This window comes from Rhincodon typus, chromosome 7 (genome assembly GCF_021869965.1).
Source record: "Rhincodon typus isolate 14 chromosome 7, sRhiTyp1.1, whole genome shotgun sequence".
NCBI lineage: Eukaryota > Metazoa > Chordata > Chondrichthyes > Orectolobiformes > Rhincodontidae > Rhincodon > Rhincodon typus.
Window position 1 is genome coordinate 54690018 of NC_063338.1, and position 22904 is coordinate 54712921.

Here is a 22904-nt window from a genome sequence, read left to right on the forward strand (position 1 = left end):
CTGTTCCAGGTGAAATTTAAAACATGGTCAAGAACCTCCTTGATGAATAGCTGGTGTCCTAGACCTTGAGAAATGTAGTAGTGTCATTATGTCAAGTGATAGGGGTGGGGCGGCCTTGTGGCACAGTGGTAGTATTCCTACCCTAGAGACAGAGATTTGGGTTCAAGTCACACTTGTCCCAGAGGTGAGTCACAGCATGTCTAAACAGATGATTAAAATAACTATATTGAGAGGTTATCCACCATCTTCCAATTCTGACCTCTCATCCATCTGAATTACATCACTTCGTTGGTGGACTGGTGCCTTCAGCTGCCAAAACTCTAAACCCTGCAATTTCTCTTTAACTCTTTTTCCATATTTCTCTCCCTTTCTCTCTCTCTCTCTCTCCCTCTCCCTTCATTTCCTTCAAGATGATCCTTCGAAATCTTCTTAATAAAGCTTTTGGCCAAATGTCCTAATATGTCCTTATGTTCTTCATTGTAATTTTTGGTTAGCAATGCTTGAGTGTAGAATTTTGAGTTAACCATTCTATTACGTTAAAACATTATATAACATCAAAATCTTTGATATCTATAAACGATGATGAATAATTTTCCCAATAACAACTTTTAAGTGTTGATCAGGATGACTAATTTTTAGTCATCTGTTTGAAACAGTACATTAGCTGATGGTGTACAACAATTAATAAGCAGGCAAACTAGTAATATCACTTTGGCCATACAGTAAAAGCCAAAAACCTAGTTCAAATTGGTTAATATACAGTTAACAGTAATGAAGACATTGTTTATTGGAACAATACCACATACAATTGTATGGAAACCATGGGGAAGGGGTCTGAGTGGCAAGTTCCGTAAATCTGTTGTCAGTAAGTTTAAAAAAAAATTCATTCATGGCATTAGGGTTTCACTGACTAGGCCAGCATTTAATTGCTCAGAGGGCAGTTAAAAGTCAACCAATTTCTGGGGGTCTGGAGTCACATGTGGGCCACGCCAGGTAAAGATGGCAGTTTCCTCTAGAGCGTCAGTGAACCAGATGGCTTTTTCCAACAATTGACAATAGATTCATGGTCATTGCTAGACTCTTAATTCCAGATGTCTATTGAATTCAAATTCTACTACTATCAGCCATGGCAGGATTTGAACCCAGGTCCACCTTCTCCAAAACTTTCAATTCCCCGGCCCCCAACACCTCATCTTCACCATGGACATTCAGTCCCTGTACATCTGTATCCCCGATGGGGATGGCCCAAAAGCCATCCGTTTCTTCCTCTTCCATAGGCCCAACCAGTCCCCCTCCATCGACACATTTGCTTGGCAGAACTGATCCCCTCATCTTCAACAACTTTCCCTTTGATTCCTCCCACATACCACAAACCATAGCGGTGGCTATGGGCACCCACGTGGACCTGAGATATGCCTGCCTCTTTGTAGGATTCATGGAACAGTCTCTCTTCAACATCTACACTGGCACCATCCCTCACCTCTTTCTCCACTACATTGATAACTGTATCGGTGCTGCCTTGTGCTCCCGTGAGGAGCTCGAACAGTTCATCAACTTCGCCAACACCTTCCACCGTGCCCTCAAATTCACCTGGACCATTTCTGACACCTCCCTCCCCTTTCTGGACCTCTCAGTAAGCATGTCACCAGAGACATCCATTTCAAACCTACCAACTCCTACAATTATCTCAACTACACCTCCTCTCACCTACCCTCCTGCAAAAACGCTATCCCATACTCACAATTCCTCTGTTGCATCTGCTGCCAGGAGGAGGCGTTCTACTCTAGGAATTCCCAGACATCCTCCTACTTTAGTGACCTTGTAGTTTCCCCTCCTCTGTTATTAAGGATGCTCCCAACTGCATCTCCCCATTTTCCACACTTCTGCCCTCAAACCCTCGCCCCCCCCCCCCACAACAATAAGGATATAGAGTCCCTTAGTCCTCACATACCACCCCACCAACCTCCAAATACAACACACCATCCTTGTTATCTCTTGCTACCTACAATCGGACTCCACCAGCAAAAAGATATTTCCCTCCCTACTCTTGTCCGCTTTCCACAAGGACCATTCACTCCGCGACTACCTCGTCAGCTTCGCACAGCCCACCAACCTGTCCACCACACTCAGTACGTTGCCCTGCAACTGCAGGTGGTGTATCCCCTGCCCCTACACCTCCCCTCTCACCTCCGTCCAAGGCCCAAACAATTCTTCCAAATCCGGCAGAGATTCACCTGCACTTCATCAAACCTTATCTACTGTATCCGTTGCTCCCAATGTGGTCTCCTCCACATAGGGGAGACCAAACGCTGCCTCGGGACCAGTTCACTGAGCACCTGCGCTCTGCACGCATCAACCAACCTGACCTTCTGCTTTAACTCCTCCTCCTCCCACACCCCCGGTGACTTGTCCATCCTTGGTCTCTTCCACCATCAGAGTGAAGCCAAACATAAACTGGAGGAACAACACCTGATATTTTGCCTTGGGAACTTACAGCCCAATGGCCTGATTCTTGACATCACCAGCTTCAAAATCTCTCTGCCCCCAATCTGTCCATCTTCCTACTCACCTATCCATTCCACTCTTCCCACTGACGAACCACAATAACCCCCTACCTGCATCCACCTATCTCCATCCCACCTATCCTCCCCCAAACCCCATCCCTCCATTTATTTCTGGGCTCTGCTCCCCTCCCCCTCCTCAGTCTTGACAAAGGGTTTCAGCCCAAAACGCTGACTTCCCTGCTCCTCAGATGCTGTCTGACCTTCTGTGCTTTTCCAGCTCCACATTTATTGACTCTAGTTTCCAACATTTGAAGTCCTTACTGTCTCCAGGAAATTATCCGGGTTTCTGAAATAACAGTCCAGTGATCATACCACTGGGCCATCACCTCCCTCAGACTGGCATACTAATCACACCGACTGCTATTAATTCTTCATATATTTTCTCCTCAACTTCTGAGTGCCAATGGAATCCTCAAAAAAACTTCACCACTAGTGTTTGTTGCTACAAATCACACTGTATCTATTAGCAAGACAACTGTGTGAAAAGTGGGAAGGATGTAATACAACATACAAATTGCAACTACAAAGGAATCCAAAAGACAAATAAAGAAAATAAGTCAACATGCGTTGGCTATAACAGTAAAAGAGCCCTATAGCAAAAACAGAAGCCACTTTGCAGTCAACGGGAATTATTTACAGCAAGAGTCATAGTCACAATTATCAAAGGCTGATGATCATAGCCCAAAACATCTCTGAAGGAGCTCTCTCAGGGCACAGCTCTTGGCCAATTCATTTTCAGCACCCTCAACAATGTTCTTCAAACTCAAGGTCAGAAAAAAGGCTATTTGCTAATTGTTCTACAAATATTCAACAGCGTTTTCAAATCCTCCAAATAGTTTCTATCAACAATGCTCACACTACACAAAAGGCAGACGATTACATTTTCCTTCAACAAGTAATTATCTGATGACCTCTTCTCGACTCTAAAAAAGCACATTATTGCTAAAATAATTCAAAAATACCCTGGAAGATACCACTAACCAGATACCGAACAAACCAGTTAGTATAGTAGCAGAGTACTCAGGGATCAGTTGCTGTCTTTCATATTACATGAAAGGTTCTTCACAATCAAGTCAGCAATGTCTAGAATAGTCACCATTCAAATGGATGACTGAAGCTGCAACAGCACTCAAATAATTAAACATAAAGAAGAAAGCTGTTTGCTCAATTGATCTTTTGTCATTGAACTCATTTTGATCACCTTCAATCATTAGGGTACTGTGATGACAGAATGAGTTGACTACAGAACATAATGCAGCACCTCACTAAGTTTACTTAAAAAGCACCTCCCCTTGTGGCCTTTATCACAAAATGACAGAAGGGAACAGTTTACAGGATCTTCTAGGTTTGTTTTCAAAGAACACCATCCTGATGTGAATCTAAATGCTGTTCACATTGTTACTTAATCAAAATTTTGGAATTCCTTACCAATCATAGAAATAGCAACATAAGGGGCCAACACAGCTGAAGCTGATGGTTCACCATCAATTTTTCAGAGTGAACAGGAATCAGCAATAAATGTGACTTTGCCAACATCACTAAATAGCTTCAAGAACAAAATATTTCGTACATTTTCCAGAAGCGTTGAAATCTCACCTGAAATGCACCACAATCTCTGACAGCATAATCATCTTCTTTAAAATCAAAGGGTAAAGTCACCAACGAAACCTATCAAAGATAAAAGATTAGCCCATATCTGTCAAAGATAATTTAGGTAACATGCTCTCGGTGAACAGCAATTATTCATGATTCAGATAAATGACAAGACTAACAGATCCATGCTCCCCATGGGACTTACTCCCTGCTGAAGCTGCAAAACCATCCCAAATGTGTATGCTGGGTGAAGAGAGGCAAAGCTTGGGGATTTTCATATAGCTCCTGGGGGTGAGGGAGCCAGACATATGGGAGTGTACCCTCTGGGGACGTTGGCCGAGTTTGAAAAAAGTCTAGAGTAAAATCACAGGAAAGTAACGAGTTGATTGGTCGCTGAGCACCTATTTCGGTAACTTTGAAAATGCAAATTTCTAAACAAACACAGGGAATGCAAGAACTTAAAGGCACAGGAGAGAGAGGTGATTTGTGACTATGAGCGAAGAATTGGAACTTTCTACTAATCTTCAGTTTATAGTCAATAGTACTAGACTAATGTTAAAGTAAAGCAAGTTAAAGAAACTAACATTATAGTAATTAAAGTGATTTGAAAAGTTATGGTATGACAGGACAACTCAGCCAGGAGAATGCCCATCCCATAGCATGTGGGATCTGTGAACACTTATTGAGAGCCAGACAATTCCACGTGCAGGAAGTGTCACTGTCTTCAGTGTCTGGGTTTCAGAGCTCTCGCTGTGGTTGATTCGCTTGTTCGCCGAGCTGGTTCTTTAGTTCGCAGACGTTTCATTACCCTGCTGGATGACATCATCAGTGCAGCCTCCTGGCTAACTCCTTGGCTAACCTGTGTGTTGGTGCGCCTGGGAGGGAGACTATGGGTCTGAAGGGTACTTCTGGTTTGCGTACCTTTGGGAGGCCGTAGAATCTGGTGGTGTTTGTCCCGTCCGATTTCATTTTTAGGTAGTCCATTTTGTTGATTTGTCCGGTCTGTTTGAGTTTCTTTAGTGTGTTGATTATTTTATTGCCCAATTGTGGTGTTGGATCTTTTTGCACTTGCCGGTATGTGTTCGTATCTGCTAGTGGTGTCTGTGCTTTAGTGAGGTAGTCCCGTTTGTTTATTATTACTGTCATGCGCCCTTTGTCCGCTGGTAGTATTATGATGTTTTTGTCTTTTTTTTCTGTCCTTCTAGGGCCTTCCTTTCTGATGTGTTGAGAATGTCAAGTTCGTTCCTTCTGGTCAGTGTCGGGACCAAACAAAGTTGCGTAAAAACGCTATTTAAATGAGCCACAACACACTGTAGCAACCCGGAACTACGCCAAAAAGAAGAAGAGTACCTCCACTAAGTATTTAAAGACAACAGTGCAAACCAACAGTGAAAACTAACAAGTCTGAGCTGAGATGTCCACAGTTGAGCTTTTAAAGAGAATGAAAGAATCTCTTTGCAACAAGCTAATGGAGTGATAAAAACAAAGTTGCTGGAAAAGCTCAGCAGGTCTGGCAGCACCTGTGAAGGAAAAAACAGAGTTAACGTTTCGGGTCCGATGACTCTTCCTCAGAACTAATGGAGGAATCCTTGTGAAAATTTCTATCTTGCAGAATAATTTTCCCTGGGGTTCCAGCTAAAATGAATTTGAGGGGGCTGTGGCATAACTTCGGTTAGTTCCAGGAGAAGTGAATGAATCTAAGATTTTTGTCATGTTCAAAAGAAATCTGGGGGAAATTAAAGAGTTTATAGCAAAAGTCTGAAGATATAGTGATCATTCAATTGTTCTTACTTTGTTTAATTTCTCACTATGTTGTGCTGTAGGGTGTGCAATATCATTTATTTTAAAGATTGGATTTTGAATTAGTAGCATGTGAGTTTGGTGTGTCGGTGGGGGAGGTGTAAGTGGTTAATGATTAATTTGTTAGTATTTCCAGAGTTGTGATTAAAAAAACAGAGTATGAGAGAGAGATTTCCTGTAGTGGTAACGGGAACTTGTTTGCATTAAGAGAGTTTAAGATCGGAAAAGTTGGAACTGTTCTCCTTGGAGAGGAGAAGGCTGAGGGGAGATTTGACAAAAGTTTGCAAAATCATGAAGGGTCTGGAAAAAAAACTGTTCCCGCTCATAAATGGACTGAGATCCACTGAACACAGACTTGAAGTATTTTCTAAAAGAAACAAATGACAGGTGAGAAAAAGCTCTTTTTACACAATGAGTAGTATGATTCTGGGATGCACTGCCTGGAAGTATGCTAAAGGCAGGTTCAATTGAGACATTCATGACAGCATTGGATGATTATTTAAACAGAATTGAGTTGCGGGGTTACAGGAAAAGTGCAAGAGATTGGCACTGAGTTAAAAGGCTCAGAGAGCCATTGCAGACAGACACGATTGGCCAAACAACCTCATTTGCCACTAACAATTCTGTGATAAGTATGTCAGAGAATAAAAGGAATCTAAAGAAGCTGAAGACTTTTCTTAATCCTATGTGATCTTCAGAGGGTTGCATTACTATCGAGAATTTTGTTTCTTTTAAATTCAACATCATGGTTACCCATGCCACTGTTGTATCAAAATCCCCATCATTACTATTATTTTACAAAGCAAGTTACTTTGCTAGAACATGAGTACCTTTTCACAATACTATGAACATAATAAAAACAAATTTCAGTACACTAGGAGGCTCGGTTTCATGATTATACTGATAACCTGAAATTTTTGATAAATGATTGAAGTTGATGCTAGCACCGGGGGGAGAAAAATAAATGAATGGATCAAAAGGTAAAATTATTAAAGCAGTCAGAATGAAAAGAAAGAAATGTGTAAAATGTAAGACAGAAAGGTTTACCGGTCTGCTGTCACTCCATTCCCAAGAACCTTTGGAATCTGGATTTCTTTTGTTTAATCCAACCCAAAACCAACGTTCATCACTGTAAAAGGAAACAAATTACTGGTTTAGGAGCAGAAGTATGCCACTCAACCCCCAACCCAAATTTATTAGAAAGCAAAATAATGCAGATGCTGCAAAGTTGAAATAACAGAAATATTGGAAAAACTAGTCTGTCGGACAGAATCTGTGGAGAGAAACTGTGCTAACATTTCAGGTTGGAGGTGCTTCATCATAATTGAACAAGTTTTTAAAAACATTTTTAAGCAGTGGTGGTAGTTGGTGGGGGGAGGGATGTGGGGGGAAATGGGGGTTGCAGGAAGACCAAAGGAAAAAGTCCGTGATAAAGGTTGGAGGCTACAGGGAGGTAACAATTTCATAATGCCAGACTAAAAAAATGTAGTTAGGGTTGAAAGTTCTAGAGAGTAGGAAGAGACTCCAACGTATTTTGCTTTAAATTTAAAAACTTTATTCTTGCAATTGTTTTTCGCTGGCCTGACAACGTGGCTGCTGCTGATCACATGATGCCAGGTGGCCACAATTTCTGTAAAGTCACCTTAGTCCTACCAGACCAGAGGGCTAGTCTCTCATTAGATGAAGACTACTTGATGTGGTTTAACCTGAGAGTCACCACACATCAAGTGAGGGGAGAGGTTGAGAAGGAGAGTCCTTCACGGTAACCTCAGCCTGTGCAGGAATTGAACCCATGTTGTTATTACCACATTGCATTGAAAATGAACCGTCCAGCCAGCAGTAACCAGGGAACAAAAGCGTACATCATCCTCTTGGAAAGCAACATTCCCTGTATTTTACAGACATTCCAACCAAGCCAACACCAAGTAACCACACAGGCGAGATGTCCATACCAGCCAGTACTGAACAAAGGGAAGAGCTCTTTAAACAGAAACAAAAACAGCAGGAAAAGCTTAGGAGGCATCTGTGGAGCCAAAGCAGAGTTAACATTTTAAGTCCAAATATTCTTTTTTAGAACGTTGAAGAGCAATTCAAACCCATGATTGCTGCTAGCAGCCTCACAGCTATGTTACAAAACAATTGTTTTTGACCAGGTGTATCACAGATATCCTGTTCTGTGCTCACAAGACAGTCATGGGACACACTCCATCTTTATTGAAATGCTTACAAGATGTGTCTAGAAAGACAGTCTTTTCATTTTCTGACTTTGGCATCAATTTTCCTATGCAGCCCAATCCCCCCTATTGCACTCTTTGTCTGTTAGTCAGTTGATGTGGCCTGTGAAAGTCTCCTGAGAATTTAGGGTAATTAGTCTCAACTTCTGACTCACATCTGCTAAGCTGAATGCCTTTAACATTACCTCTAATATCTGGAATTCCAAATCTTTAGTGTTGCCATAGCATTGGAATCTCAGACACAATTGTCCTCCTGGGGCAAGTATCATTCAGAGATTCTCAATTTCACCTCAGAGGTATAACTGTTCTGGTATGACTTTACACAGGTTGCAAAACTCATACTATTGAAAGAAGCATCAGTATCCTGCTGGTATTTCATATTTGTTCGATACTCTCATTCTGCGGTCTTCATTGCAACAGTTACAAATCATCTGCCTCTTTAAGACTTGATGTCGTCAACCTACTCTCAACTCAACAGTCTAGCATCCACAGCACCTTTACTGCAGTGTGTAGAACATGGCTTCCTGCAGTATATTGGTGTCATGGTAGGGATGACATAACTATGGCAGATCAGGAAGGACATTTGTATATTCTTCATTTCAATCTAAATAACATTGTTAGCTAAAGTGACTCATGGCAGAATCCCCGTCATAAATAAGTCATGGCTTTTGAATGGCTTTGGTTATATATTTTTAATGAGACAGCTTTGCCTACTTTCCTCAGTTTGCTTTTCGTATTGGTACAGTCAACAATAGAGCAGCTCCAGGCTTATTTACAGGCTGCCTCTCGTCTCGACCTCTCTCAAAACCAATTTCCAGAAATAAAATCCTGAAAATTACTTAATTTGCCAGCGCTCAAGAATCATATTGTAGCACCTTCAGGTGCAATCCACCGGGTTGTGCATTTCTATGGAAAGGTACCAGACCAGCAAACTGTAAAACCTAACTCAACATTTATATCATTTAGTGCCATTTAATATTTTTATTCAAGCAATTTGTAATCATAACTTTCCTTTTTTAAACTTCATTCTTTTTTCCATGTATACTCCTGTGCATCTGCACTTTTAATGCATTTATAAATCCTCCTTGTTTTGGGGTCAAAACAATTTGCTGTGGATCATTTTTGAACTGAACTTCAGAAATTGGGTATCAGGAAAAACACTCTGCTGCCTATTTTTTAAAAGGGAAAAGAAATAATAATCAAATAAAAAACCACCTCTCTTAAGGTCAGATGAGAAAACCAGCAAAAATACTTTAATTATTTTCTCCCTCTTGTCTGTGATATGGACATAGAAAAAGGAACAAAAGCTCAATGGCCAAAGCAAGTTTTGTTTTGATGGCTTCGTCCAAGTCTGGAGTCTTCGCTCTTGATCTTTACACTGCATTCAGATTTTCTTTTATAAAATGCGATTCACCTCAGCTGGTCACACCGTGGTTGTAGAATTATATTTTTTGCCTCCACTCCTAAGTGGCCTAACTCTTCGGCTAAGATTTGCTCTTTTGTTTTGAAGTTCTCTGAGGAACATGGGGTGAAATCCACTTGAGGTTTTGAGGATCAACTGCTGGCTAGTTTCCTTTTATTTTGCCAAAGCCCCCTGAAACTTGAGGCAATCCAGCAGGCCTTCCCTTGGAATAAAGATGGAGGTAGGGCTCACCTACTGAGGGCTGCCAGTCAAATCAGAAGCTTTAATGTTCAGAAGCTATTGTGAGAAGCCAAGTTGGACAAGAGCTTGCTACAAACAAGCTGCCAGCTGATCATGCCCAATTCTGAAAAGAAAACTCTCTTGTTGAGCTCAGGGTAAATAAAACATGTTTGTTTTTTTTGAAAGCGTTATGAGAGAAACATTTCAAGGCTGTATTTCCTGAGCAAGCTGTATTTACCAAGACTCTAGAGACAGCCATGTGTAATTACAGACTTGCCCACATATGCCAGAATAGAGTGACAAGCTTTAGAACATTCTAGACTTTATCTTGCTGCCTTCAGGAATAACCTTTTATTCAAAATGCCTTTTTATCCCCACTTCAGAAAGTCAATCGCTGGAGAATTTTAAAAAAATCTTTTTTACAATAAATGTGTTTTGGGGATACTTTGAAAAATGAGCACTTGTGGTTCTATATTACCCATTGCATTTTGGGGTGTTGGTGGCATAAGGACCACAGGCTATTGTTCTGGGGGCCTGGGTTCAAATTGCACCATAGCAGATGGTGAAATCTGAATTCAATTAAAATCTGGAATGAAAAGGATAATCTCAAGGAGATCATGTAATCAGTGTGTATTTACTTTCTCAATCAATACAGTGTGGAGCTGGAGGAACACAACAGGTCAGGCAGTATCAGAGTAGCAGGAAACTCAACAGTTCAGAATTACACCAGGACTAGGAATGGGGAAGGGAGCTCGGAAATAAATCGAGGGAGGGGGTGGGTCGTGGGAAGGTGGGTGGGATGGTGATAGGTAGGTGCAGGTAGGGGGTAGTGGAGATTAGTCAGTGAGAAGGGTGGGGTGGATAGGTGAGAAAGAAGGTGGACAGGTAGTATCAGGTCAAGGAGGCGGAGACGAGAGGGAGGGTTGGACATGGATGAGACCGGGGGTGGGGAGATTCTAAAACTGGTGAATTCTATGTTCAGGCCATCGGGTTGTAGGCTCCCGAGGCGGAATATGAGGTGCTGCTCCTCCAGTTTGCAGGTGGTGTCATTGTGGCACTGGAGGAGGCCCAGGATGGACATGTCACCCAGGGAGTGGGAGGGAGAGTTAAAACGGTTGGCAACCGGAAGGTGTTGTTGATGATAGCATACAGAGCACAGATGCTCCACGCATCAGTCACTGAGTTTACGCTTAGTCTCACCAACGTACAGGAGACCACATCAGAAGTAACAGATACAGTAGACCAAGTTGTAGGATGGACAGGTGAACCCCTATCAGAGATGGAAAGTTTGTTTGAGCCTTGAATGGAGGCGAGAGGGGAGGTGTAGGGACAGATGTAGCACTTCCTACGGATGCAGGGATAGGTGCCGGCTGTGGTAGGGAGTGTGGAGCGGACGAGGGAGTTGCAGAGTGAGTGGTCCCTATGAAAGGCGGATAGGGGTGGGGAGGGAAATATTTCTTTAGTGGCGAGGTCGGATTGTAGGTGGCGGAAATGGCAGAGGATGATTCGTTGGATGCGGAGGTTAGGGGGTGATATGTGAGGATTCGGGGAATTCTGTCTTTGTTTTTGGGGGAAGGGGGTGTGAGGGCATAAGTGCAGGAAATGCAAGAGATGTGGTTGAGGGCTTTTTCGATCAATGGAGGGGGGAAGTTGCAGTCCTTGAAGTAGGAGGACATCTGGGATGTCCGGGAGTGGAACGCACCATTTTGGGAGCAGATGTGGCGGAGGCGGAGAAATTGGGAGTAAGGGATCCCATTCTTGCAGGAGGGTGGGTGAGAGGAGGTGTAGTCAAAGGGATGATGCCAGTGTATAGTGGAAGTGGGACTGTACCATGTATCCTACAAAGAGGCAGGCATAGCTCGGACCCGTATGGGTGCCCGTAGCCACCCCTTCAGTTTGTAGGAAGCGGAAAGAGTTAAAGGAAAGGTTGTTGAGGGTAAGGACAAGTTCCGTCTAGTGGATGAGGGTGTTGGTGGAGGGAGACTGGTTGGGTCTACGGGAGAGGAAGTAGTGGAGGGCTTTTAGGCCATCTGTGTGGGGAATGCAAGTGTACAGGGATTGGATGTCCAGAGTGAAGAGGTGGTATTGGGGGCTGGGGAATTGAATGTCTTGGAGGAGGTGGAGGACGTAGGTAGTGTCCCAGACATAGGTGGGGAGTTCCTGGAGTGGCCGGGGGGGGTGGGGGGGGAACAGAGTCAAGGTAAACGGAGACAAGTTCAATGGGGCAGGAGCAGGCAGAGACAATGGGTCGGCTGGGGCAGTCAGGTTTGTGGATTTTGGGAAGGAGATAGAAACAGGCAGTGCGGGGTTGAAGAGCAATGAGGTTGAAGGTTGTGGGTGGGAGGTCACCTGAGGTGATCAGGTTATGAACGGTCTGACAGATGAAGGTTTGGTGATTAGGAGTGCAATCATAATCAAGGGAGCAATAGGAGAAGGTGGCAGAGAGTTGGCGCCTGGCCTCTGCGATGTACAGGTCAGTGCGCCATACCACTACTGCCACACCCCCCACCTTATCCACAGGTTTGATGGTGAGGTTTGGGTTGGAGTGGATGGAGCGGAGGGCTGCGTGTCCCAATGGGGAGGGGTTGGAGTGAGTGAGAGTGAAGAGATTGAGGCGATTGATGTCGCAATGGCAGGGGGAGATGAAGAGGTCGAGGGAGGGTAGGATGCCATAGGGTGGTGTCCAGGAGGATGAGGTTTGTTGGAGGCTGGAGACAGTGGAAAAAGTAAATTCAACATCCAGACATGAACAGAATTTGTTGATGTGTGGGCACAGGGGAATGAATGTGAGTCCTTTGCTGAGGAATGACTGTTCATCCTCAATGGGGAGCTGATCTAGGGAGCTTAGGGCTAGGACCAGGTGTAGAGCTGGACCTGGGAATGTCGGTGGAGTGACTGAAACTTTCATCTTCCTCTTCTTTCACAGGTATGTTTTGTCCACTTTCCTGATCCATGCCTAAAGGCAATGGAGGTAGTGTAGGTGACTTGGTTAGCCTTGTATTACATGGATACTGTCCTGATGTTCACAAAGGAGCGTGACATCTTGGATTTGTCCATCACTAGAAGAGGCAACTTTTCAGATCCATGTTGTTGCAGACCATGGTAGTAACATGTTCCTTGTTCTAATTTGCCATTACACAATACATCTTTAAAACATCAAATTGCAACCTGGTAAGAAATGGTAAAACAGTTAGGTCATAGTTAAACACATCTCTTGCTGCATCCTCATTCAGCTTGTGGATGAGACCATTCTGGAGCCTATCACCTGTCTTTGCTGCCATGTCCACTGCATGGTGTCTGGTGTTGAAGCAATCTAGCCAATCATTGTTCCAGGTGAACTCTATGTAGTTCAGCTCTCGTAACCGTGTACAAATTTAATGGCGATATCTCAGACTCCTTCACAATGCCAGTTCCCTGCCATGGCTCTTCCTCTTGCTGCATTAGTTTGATCTTCTCTCTGAACAGCACTTAGCTTTCTCAGGTTTAATCATACTCCCAGGCTTTGCACATCCCTTCACAGGGAGATCAAAGTCAAATGATGGTACACCCAGTGGTTCACATTTTTTGCACTCGTGTGATCCAGCTGCACTGATAGGTCAGTGTGGTTACATAACAAGATAGGACAAGTTTATCTGATCTGGAGTTACCAGTGCAGGACTTGCATTTATCATGAGCATTGTTCTATGTGGTCTGCTTATGTGCCAGCAGGAATAGTTGAGAATTTTGACACAACTGGAATTTTTTATCCAACGCATTTGTATTGCTACTGTTGAAACCATGGATGGCTCTATCTGCTTTCAGATCAGGATGGTCTGGTTCTGTTTGTTTTTTTTTTAAATTTGCCTTCTTTCCTAGACAGATTGTTCTCTTTTAACAAACACTTTGTTTTCGTTATAAAGCTTCAAAGAGCACTGCAAACTGATGCTGATAGAGACGTTTGATGAGTTGTATTGCAGAATGTCCCAGGTGTGTCAAAATTCTGAAAGATTACTTCAAGATGCCTATGAGTAAGAATTGATTCCCTTGTTATACACTTCATTATACCTGTAGTGCTCATGAAAAGAATAGCCTTGATTTCTGAAGAACCAGTTTCATACTGCACATTGCACAAACAGTGGTGGAAAGATGACTGATAGCTGCAGCATGGTAAACAACCATTGATTTGCATTATCCCATGTTGATCAATCACTGACAAAGTGCAGGCTGGTAGTACAGTTCATAACAGGCCACTGTGTGTTTTTTGACCAATCACGTCCTGTAATGGATGTTCCGGATTTGAAATTGGCCATCTTGTTGTGGCATGTTATGCATGTGATTTGTTAGAGCAAGCAACAATTTAAGGTATTAACCAAATGTGAGGCAAAGCTAATTACGACAGATTGACTAATATAACGAATGTTCCCTACAACAACTCAAAAATGAATTTCTTGGAGAAAATAGGAATATTGCAGCAACTTTGATGACCATTGGTTTTGCCATTCCTACAACAGAGTCTACCATTCAGCATAATTGGTCCAGTTTGTCCATTCCCGTGCAATGCACAAGGACAAAGAATTCCTGACGAATTCAGGTTAAATGTACTTTAGCCAAGAAGCTATGTATACTGCAAACAGTGAGGTGAGTTGTGCACCACTAGTGCCATCTCAACCTGTCCATCTTTGCATCTCTTTTTCCTCTGAAGAGTAGCATACAGCTGAATTTGAAAATCATTTTTGTAACACAAAGTACTGAGTAGATTGGAAATTTATGGACCAAACAATACTTTGGGAGTTGATGATGTGGAGGTGCCGGTGTTGGGCTGGGGTGGACCTGGTGTTGTGTGACTTCTGACTTTGGGAGTTCAGTTAACTCAGTTGTCTGAATGGCTGGTTTGCAGTGCAGAGTGAAGCCAACAGCGCAGATTCAATTCCCATATTGGCTGACTTCACCATGAAGGACCCTCAGCTATGGCATGGTCACCCTCAGATTACAGTACCCATCATTTTTGTTTACTAAGCGTGTAACCTATAGTGCTATGGTTTAGCTTTTTCAATGCGGTGTTAAAGCCCTGCACAAACTGTGAGCATAAAATGAGGCCAAAATGACTACCACAAAAAATTCTTCTCCAGCAGCATCCAGAAAAACCCGATAATTTTTTTCCACTTTAAATACTGTCTTTCCATGAACAAAATCAAGCAACCTGAAATGTCTGATTTTCCTGGAATTATATTAAGTTGCAATACAGAAAATTCCACGCAGATTTAATTGATTTGCGTCATAATACCCAAGTAAAATTCTTGCCCACTTTTGGAAAGATCTTCCCACAAAGTCAAGTGCAACCAAAAAAGGTGTTCAGTATCACAACGTAGCTGAAGATTTGGTAGTTGTCTCAGTTAATACCAACCCCTTGTTAAATCCCAGAACTGCTCATGATGTACACAGATGTACCCAGTTAACTACAGACAAAATAAAATTACCAGTTTTAATTACAGTTTACAAATTATGCAAAGCCAAGCATGAAAACAAATTGAAATTGTATGCTTCTTTTTGCATTTTCACTTACGTAATTGTTTTTCTTAGCAAGCTGTGAAGATATAACATCTCATCATGGTGAATGAAACTTGGCAAGTGGGCTCCTAGTGACTCACAAAATCGTTCAGCCTCTTCCCATGTTCTCTTCCGTACTACTCTCTCATGATGAAAGACCTACAAATGTAAATTGGATAATTATCCTTTTTATGTCCAGCTCAGTGGGATTGCTCTCATCCAATCCCATTCCCATCCATCTGACCATAGCCAGAGAATTACTTAACTACTTTTCTTCATGTTCCCAAACTATGACCTCTGATGTCCAACTTTCTCTCACCTGCCGTGCCTCGGTGATACCACTTAAAGGCAGAATATTAGTTTTCACATTAAGTTTATATCACAGAGGTCAATTCACTGTTAACAACTTCCTTAATCACCACGTTGCTAACTTATCAGACCACTTATCTGACAACATGCAGAACTGGATGAGTGCAAATTTTCTCCAATTAAATATTGATAAGAGTAAAGCCATTATTTTTGGTCATCACTCTCAACTCTTTTCCTAATCACTGACTCCATTTCTCACCTTGGCGACAGTTTAATATTAAGCTATTCTTTTCGTTACCTTGTTGTCATAGCTGATCCCAGATCAAGAGTCACTAAGATTACTGATTTCCACTTCCACAATACTGCCCAAATTTGCCTGTCCCAGCTCATCTGTTGCTGAAACTTTTATTCATGCTTTCACTATCTCCATTCTTAACTGTTCCAACACATGCTTGGTCAATTCCTACGTTCTATCCAATGTAAAATGAAGGTAATCTAAGTCCATAATGCCCATACCTTAAGAGAATAAGGCCGCTCCAAGTTATTATCACCGTGTTCACTGACCTATATAGACACCTCGTATTGATCTTAAGATTATCATCCATGATTTCACATTCCTCCGTGGTCTTTACTCTCTCCCTATTGCTAATCTATTCCAGCCTCAGAGATAGTGTTTCACTAATTCTGCCCTTCTTTTCAGCCCCACTTTTAAATTGCTCCACCACCAGTGGCCACACCCTTCAGCTGCTTCAACCCCATTCTTATCTCTGGCATTCTCTTCCCAAACATCTCCACCTGAATTTCCTCCTTAAAACCTCACACTTTGACCAAGCTTTTAGCCACCTGGCCGAAATATCTTGTTATGTATCATACTTTGTTTTAGTAAGCTCATGTAAAGTATTTTGAGACATTTCATTCTATTTGTATACTATTTGCACATTGTTGTTGAAATGCTTTCAGCGCATATGAAACAACCAGGTTTTGATCCTTGGACTTGGTGAGCTGATGAATGGCAGTGCTTTGGGAATAGGAAATTTTAAGTTTCTGACAGTTGCAGTGTTAAGCACTCCAGAATCACTTAACTCCAGAAGAAACTTGCTCCAACATACATTGATTTCAGCTTGACTTCACAGGCGTGGCACATTTTCCACACCAAATAATCTTAAACCTGTCTTATTGAAATAGTCGATTTGTACCAACAAAGATTTGGTTGAAATTTCACATGCAATCCCTATATCAGACGGACTCAATGACTTTTGTTGCCTGGCTGAGAAACTGATGTTGGATCCAACATTTGTACTAAGATAGATAGTAGGCCTCAGTGAATGGTCTTCACCAAGCCACAAGTGTAAAATGGATAGCTGCAGTATGTTGAGAAGGAAGGAAACTGGACAACTGACACATGGGAGGTGGCAGGCAGATAGGCCTCAAAATCATGGGGAGCAAACTAGAACATCCCACACAAATAATTCAGAATTCCTTTCATCATTGTCGAACAGCCTACAAATGAGTTAAGCAGTTTGGGTTTCTCGGAACTTCTTGAGCAGCATTGCTCAAACTCCCTCACTTCCTTTTTAATTTTGCACAAATCCGTATCCTACAAAATGGTGTAAGTCCCACACTTAAATTTTTAATGTCAAATCTAACTAGCCAATTACAGGCTCAGCTGAACATCACATCAGATGCTGCTCCTTAGGCATTCAGAGGCACCCAAGGTGGCTGCAATGTGCAACCTCCTCCTATCTCCATGCCGCTACCCCATTATGGTCATATTCAATCACTGGCCATCAGTTTTCAGGCAAAAGAGTGGCAGAAGGCAAACGGCTGGGTTGGAGTTAAACATCGCACACAAAAATAAATTATAGATTGTTGTGACACAGACAGGTCTTTAATCTACCAAATCTAGGCCAGTGCAAAAACAAATGTCAGATTACCTGCACCATCAGGTCGCTGTCAGCAGATTTTCTGATTGATCCAGAATGAAGAAAACATATACTAAAGGCAGCCAAGAGTGATATTCTAAACAGTCTGGGTCTCTAAACAATATTTCAAATGTGTCCAAAAATTTATAGTCATATTAAACCTCATTTAGAGGCTACATTTCATAGCTGGCCTACACAATATATACAAAAGTCTCTAATCAATTTCTAAAGTATGTTACATACTTTAGAACAGTTTCAAAAGCACGTACAAAAATAATGTTGGTCAGAGACAGCTGTTTGTCTCAGTTGTTCATGTGTTTTCTGCTAATAGCACGCAAAGTCACTGATTTGTGGATTTGTTGCAAGCGATGCCTTTGGGACTTGTTACTCCCATGTTACACAGCCCGGTAGTTGTTAGAAACATCCAAGATAGTGACTAGCATAGGATTACAAGGTAACGCTACAAAATATCATGACATGGGCATTAATAGTGGTATTATGATTAGTCTCAGTTCCCTTGTGTTGAGGAGGGAAAAGTGACTTAGCCCTCTCCCAGTTGGCTGAGGTTATGATTATCACTAACTTTATATCCTGACATGTCCCACCAAAGACTTGTTTTCTTCCTCCTGCAAGCAACATTCTACCCTTCCTTTACTTGACATCATCCAGGACAAAGCAGCCTCTTGATTAGCATTACATCCTCAAGAATCCAGTCCTTCCACAATATATTCAGTAGCAGGAGTGTGTAAAAAAGATGCACTACAGAAATTCACCAAAGTCCTCAGACAACACCTTCCAAGCCTTTCATCTAGAAGAATAAGGGCCGCAGACACATAGGAACACCACCACCTGCAAGTTCCCCTCCAAGCCATTCAGCCACTCTCTTGGAAACATATCACCGTTTTTTCATAGTTGCTGGGTGAAAATCCTGGCAGTCCCTCGCTAAGGGCATTGTGAGTCTACCTACAGCATGTGGTTCAAGGAGGCAGCTCACCAACACTTTCTCAAGGGAAGCTAGGGTCAGGCAATAAATGCTGGCCAGACAGTGACACCCATGTCCCATGAGTGAATAAAAAAAGGCGCTATTATTTAGGCATTAGCACTCCTCCAGATCGAAAAATGAAAGACACCAAATGTTGGCACTATTTGATCATGGGTCCTATCACAATTGAACCAATTCCTGCTGTCTTCTCAGGTTCACACATACATAAAAGCACTTCTAGGAGTATTCAAGAAGTGGGAGGCTACCTAATTTTGACCTGTTTTACTTTATATCTTAAAATAATAATAAAATGATCAATGCTTCATTAAGCTCACAGTTCCTCGGAATTTTTGCAGTGAGAACATGCATTCTGAATTTTTTTTTTTTTAAAAAGCACGTAGTCTCTGAACTCAATGCAAAGTGCTGGTGAGCTGCCTCCTTGAACCACATGCTGTAGGTAGACTCACAATGCTGTTAGCTAAGGACTGCCAGGATTTTCATCCAGCAACTGTGAAAGAACGGTGATACATTTCCAAGAGAGTGGCTGAGTGGCTTGGAGGGGAACTTGCAGGTGGTGGTGTTCCTCGGTGTCTGCTGCCCTTATTCTTCTGAACGTAAGTACAGCAAACTTACTGGTGCCTGCCACCCAACACAGGCCTCTACCACACCCAAATCCCCAACCCTACCCAGGACCTTCCCCACAATGTGCCCGCCGCCATTGGCCACGTGGCCACTTTTGGAGCACAAACGGATTCCACGAATGATGTCACATCCGCCGCCGCCCAGTACGCCACTTCCGGTACAGCGAACGCCATCGACACCGCTGCTGATGCCGCCGCCTCCGTTTCAGAGGCCAACACCACAGACATTGAGGACGCTGCTGTCGCCGCCGCCAACCTCCAAGATTTACCAGCCGACATCGCTCCGCCCACCGCCGACATCGCTCCTCCTCCACAGCTAGCAGCTCCAGAGGAGACAGTAGCATCCAGCCCTGTCGGGTCTTCACCATCCCCCCAGACCTCCCCCTTACTGATGGCGAACGGTCAGTCCTCAGTAAAGGGCTCACCTTTGTCCCCCTCCAACCTAACATCAATGAATACAACTCACATTTGGACGTTGAACAGTTTTTCCGCCGCCTCCGCCTCCGCGCTTACTTCTTTAATCGTGAGCCTAACCCTCCCCCTACTGACCCCTTCTCCCACCTCCAACACACCCCCTCCTCCTGGACACCACCCCAAGGCCTCCTACCCTCCCTCGACCTCTTCATCTCCAACTGCCATCGCGACATCGATTGCCTCAATCTCTCCATCCCTCTCACTCCCTCCAACCACTCCCCCACAGAATGTGCAGCCCTCCCCTCCCTCTGCTCCAATCCCAACCTCACCACAAAACCTGCGGACAAGCGAGGCGCAGTTGTAGTATGGCGCACTGACCTCTACATCGCCGAGGCCAGGCGCCAACTCTCCGACACCTCCTCCTACCGCCTCCTTGACCATGACCCCACTCCTGACCACCAAAACATCATCTCCCAAACCATCCATAACCTCATCACCTCAGGTAACCTCCCACCCACAGCCTCCAACCTCATCGTTCCCCAACCCCACACTGCCCGTTTCTATCTCCTTCCCAAAATCCACAAACCTAACTGCCCTGGTCGACCCATTGTCTCCGCTGCTCCTGCCCCACCGAACTCATCTCCATCTTTTTCCCCTTGGTCCAGGAACTCCCCACCTACGTCTGTGACACCACCCACACCCTCCACCTCCTAAAAAAACTTCCAATTCCTTGGTCCCCAACACCTCATCTTTACCATGGACGTCCAGTCTCTATACACTTGCATTCCCCATGCAGATGGCCTAAAGGCCCTCTGCTTCTTCTTGTCCCGCAGGCCCGATCAGTCCCCATCCACTGACACCCTCATCCGCTTAGCTGAACTCATCCTCACCCTCAACAACTTCTCCTTCAATTCCTCCCACTTCCTACAGACAAAGGGGGTGGCCATGGGTACCCGCATGGGCCCAAGCTATGCCTGCCTCTTTGTAGGTTATGTGGAACAATCCCTCTTTGGAAGCTACACTGGCCCTATCCCCCACCTCTTCCTCCGTTACGTTGATGACTGTATTGGCACCGCCTTGTGCACCCACGAGGAGTTCGAACGGTTCATCCACTTCACTAACACCTTCCACCCCAACCTTAAGTTCACCTGGACCATCTCCGATACCTCTCTCTCCTTCCTGGACTTCTCGGTTTCCATCTCTGGCAACCACCTGGAAACCAATATCCATTTCAAGCCTACTGACTCCCACAGCTACCTAGAATACACCTCCTCTCACCCACCTTCCTGCAAAAAGGCCATCCCCTATTCCCAATTCCTTCGCCTCCGCCGCATCTGCTCCCAAGATGAGGCATTCCACTCCCGGACATCCCAGATGTCCTCGTTTTTCAAGGACCGCAACGTCCCCCCAACAGAGGTCGAAAACGCCCTCGACCGTGTCTCTCGCATTTCCCGCAACTCATCCCTCACACCCCCTCCCCGCAATAACGACCAAAACAGAATCCCCCTCGTCCTCACATACCACCCCACCAACCTTCGGATCCAACCCATCATCCTCTGACACTGCCGCCATCTGCAATCCGACCTCACTACCAAAGATATTTTTCCCTCCCCACCCTTATCTGCCTTCCGGAGGGACCACTCTCTCCGTGACTCCCTTGTCCGCTCCACACTCCCCACCCGCTCCACTCCCCCCAGCACTTTTTCATGCAATGGCAGGAAGTGCTACACCTCCCCCTCACCCCCATCCCAGGCCCCAAGAAAACCTTCCACATAAAACAGATGTTCACCTGCACATCTGCCAATGTGGTATACTGTATCCGCTGTTCCCGATGTGGCCTCCTCTACATCGGGGAAACCAAACGGAGGCTTAGGGACCGCTTTGTGGAACACCTACGATTGGTTTGCAACAAACAACTGCACCTCCCAGTCGCGAACCATTTCGACTCCTCCTCCCATTCCTCAGATGACATATCCATCCTGGGCCTCCTGCAGTGCCACAACGATGCCACCCGAAGGTTGCAGGAACAGCATCTCATATTCCGCTTGGGAACCCTGCAGCCCAATGGTATCAATGTGGACTTCACAAGCTTCAAAATCTCCCCTCCCCCTACCGCATCCGAAAACCAGCCCAGCTCGTACCTGCCTCCCTAACTTGTCCTCCCACCTATCCACTCCTCCCACCTCAAGCCCCAATCCCATCTCCTCCCTACTAGCCTCATCCCGCCTCCTTGACCAGTCCGTCCTCCCTGGACCGACCTATCCCCTCCCTAATTCACCTTTACTGGCTCCAACCCCGCCTCCTTGACCTCTGTCTCCTCTCCACCTATCGTCTCCTTTATCCATCTTCTATCCGCCTCTCCCTTTCTCCTTATTTATTTCAGACCCCCTTCCCCTCCCCCATTTCTGAAGAAGTGTCTCGACCCGAAATGTCAGCTTTCCTGCTCCTCTGATGCTGCTTGGCATGCTGTGTTCATCCAGCTCTACACCTTGTTATCTCAGTCTCTGAACTCATCTACCTAAAATACAGATCACATTCTTTTCCCCTGATTGTGTATTTTCTTCAAAGGAAATGCTGCCAGACCTCTTTTCAAATAGATCTTTTAATTATGGTGGAAAATTTGCCTCTTTCACCCTTTGATTCTCTGCTTAAAAGTGAAAAACAAAATTGATTTTTAAATGCAGATTGTCCTTTAAGGAAAAAAATATACTCAAACTTTATGCTGTTCTCACCTTGTAGCAGTGTTCAAGGTCTGCATTAGTTTGCCACCCAGGAGGGCACGAGCCTTTTGGGGGTGTTTCCTCAGTTTCTGTAGTGTTGCCGATACTCTTCTTACAAATGGACATAGCTTTGAAACTCTTGCAATTTCTGATCTCCCACCGTCCAAGAGCCTTTCCTGTAGCCATAACAACACATCCACCAGGAGAAGCTGGAACAAGTCAAGACATTTGTAATTTGTTTCAGGTTTTTTTTGAAAAGCTTAATTGTACAGCTTTGAAAGCTCATTATCTTTTCTTCAAAATATATCTGAATACACAATACGCGGGGAAATGGTGCATTGATAGATGAAAGTTTATTATCGTTCCTTCACACATGCTGAGAACAAGTATTTTGAAGAGTTTCAAGAATTAGTGCTGACTCATCTGAAGTTCAGTTGGGTCTGTAAATAGATGAGGGGTGTGCCCAGTGTAGAGGAAAGAGGAGATCTCGTTGACTAATGGTTTCGTTAATTGGCATCACTTTTTGTTTTAATATAAGTCGGCACAGTGGCACAGTG

At 43.9% G+C, this 22904-nt stretch overlaps 1 protein-coding gene across 2 annotated transcripts in view; it reads right to left on the reverse strand.

Moving 5' to 3' along the window:
- The window catches only part of ly75 (lymphocyte antigen 75), a 145592-nt gene that overhangs the window by 66540 nt on the left and 56148 nt on the right, over window positions 1-22904 (reverse strand). For both annotated transcript variants that reach the window (XM_020529208.2, XM_048598981.1), the window contains exons 12-15: window positions 22360-22556; window positions 15376-15518; window positions 7005-7086; window positions 4161-4232 (exon numbers count right to left, since the gene is read on the reverse strand). In XM_020529208.2, coding sequence (XP_020384797.1) covers window positions 4161-4232; window positions 7005-7086; window positions 15376-15518; window positions 22360-22556 — 494 coding nt within the window. The remainder of the gene's footprint in view (window positions 1-4160; window positions 4233-7004; window positions 7087-15375; window positions 15519-22359; window positions 22557-22904) is intronic.